The 1,765-nt window shown below is 41.0% G+C and overlaps 1 protein-coding gene across 1 annotated transcript; it reads left to right on the top strand.

Annotated features, from left to right (window-relative positions):
• The first annotated feature begins 706 nt into the window (after positions 1 to 706).
• Positions 707 to 1,510, top strand: LOC117982578 (uncharacterized). Its single transcript, XM_034968941.2, has one exon. The coding sequence runs from the start codon at positions 707 to 709 to the stop codon at positions 1,508 to 1,510; it is 804 nt and encodes a 267-aa protein (XP_034824832.2).
• Positions 1,511 to 1,765: the final 255 nt, after the last annotated feature.

Below are 1,765 nucleotides of genomic sequence, written 5' to 3' on the forward strand. Positions count from 1 at the left end.
CAAATCTGATGCAGTTGGCAGTGATGGTGTAAGCCGGAAAATGATAATGCTTGTACTGGAACAAGTGACCCCGATACTTAGTCATATTCTTAATTACTCCTTATCGACTAGTACTTTTCCCAGCGCGTGGCGGGTAGCGTATGTTATTCCTGTTCCCAAAACGACTAATCCATCGTCCTTCTCTCATTATCGGCCAATTTCTATTCTTCCCTTCCTTTCTAAAGTAGCTGAACGTATAGTTTCCTCTCAACTTCGCCGCTACCTATCTTTTAATAACCTACTTAATCCTCACCAATCAGGTTTCCGGCCAGGGCACAGCACTGTCACAGCGCTCACCAAGATATGTGATGACATTCGCTACGGCCTCGACAACCAACTTGTGACAATTATTGTTCTTTTAGACTTTAGTAATGCCTTTAACTCGGTTGATTTGGATATAATGTTGGCCACGCTTAAGTCTGTTAATATATCGCAAGAAGTGGTGGACTGGTTTCATTCTTATTTATGGAATCGTCAGCAATGTGTCCGCATTGATAATAATTTTTCCTCCGTTTCCTGTCTTCGTGCCGGTGTACCTCAAGGAGGTGTCCTTTCGCCACTTTTATTTGCTATTTTTATTAATTCTATCTCCCATTCCCTCTCTTCATCCTTCCACCTTTACGCTGATGACCTGTAAATATACATATCCGTACCAGCGGATGAAGTTATGACAGGTATTAGTAAAATTAATTCTGACTTATGTAAAATTAGTACTTGGAGTAAATCGCACGGTCTGACTTTAAATGCTAGTAAGTCACAGGCTGCTATCATTGGTAACCCCAGGCAAACTTGTAAGATCGACTTCAATACCACTGGTTCAATCGTGCTGAATAATTCGACCATACCGTTCAGTGCGACTGTCAAGAACCTCGGCTTGTTTATTGACTCCTCATTCTCCTGGATCCCGCAAACTAATTATGTAAGCAGACGCCTCTTCGCTGCTGTCGGCTCTCTTAAAAGATGGAAGAATCTCCTCCCAATCAAAACAAAAATATCTTTGGCTGAAACTCTGCTCTTACCCATATTGGACTATGCCGACAGCAGCTACACAGATCTAAACGAGGAGCTACTAAACAAGTTGGAGCGGTTGCAAAACCTTTGCATTCGATTTATTTATGGACTAAGGAAATTTGACCACATCACCGAATACCGTACGCGTCTTAAGTGGTTGACAATTAGACGGCGTCGGGATTTCCACGCACTCACCTTACTCTTCTCTATCCTCTATGCTCCCCACACTCCTTCGTACCTTAAAGATCGCTTTCTTGGTGCTGCCGATCGCGACAGGAAGTTGCGCTCATCCACAGATAACAAACTCCAAACCCCACGTAACTGCACAAAATTCTACGGGAAATCTTTAACAGTATATGTTGTACAACTGTGGAATGCTCTGCCCAAAAATATCCGGGATTCGAAATCCTTGCCCATATTCAAAAATCGTCTTAAAGAACTATACTTATCGATGCCATAATAGTTAATTTATTCGATCATAGGTATAATATGTATGTCTATTATAATAATATATGTAGGTATGTAGTTATATATATACTAGCTGATCCCCGCGGCTTCGCCCGCGTAGATTTAGGTTTTTAAAGATCCCGTATAGCCTATGTCACTCAGGAATAATGTAGCTTTCTACTGGTGAAAGAATTTTTAAAATCGGTTCAGTAGTTCTAAAGATTCCCCTACAAACAAACTTAACGACATTACCTCTTTATATAATACT

This window comes from Maniola hyperantus, chromosome 5 (genome assembly GCF_902806685.2).
Source record: "Maniola hyperantus chromosome 5, iAphHyp1.2, whole genome shotgun sequence".
NCBI lineage: Eukaryota > Metazoa > Arthropoda > Insecta > Lepidoptera > Nymphalidae > Maniola > Maniola hyperantus.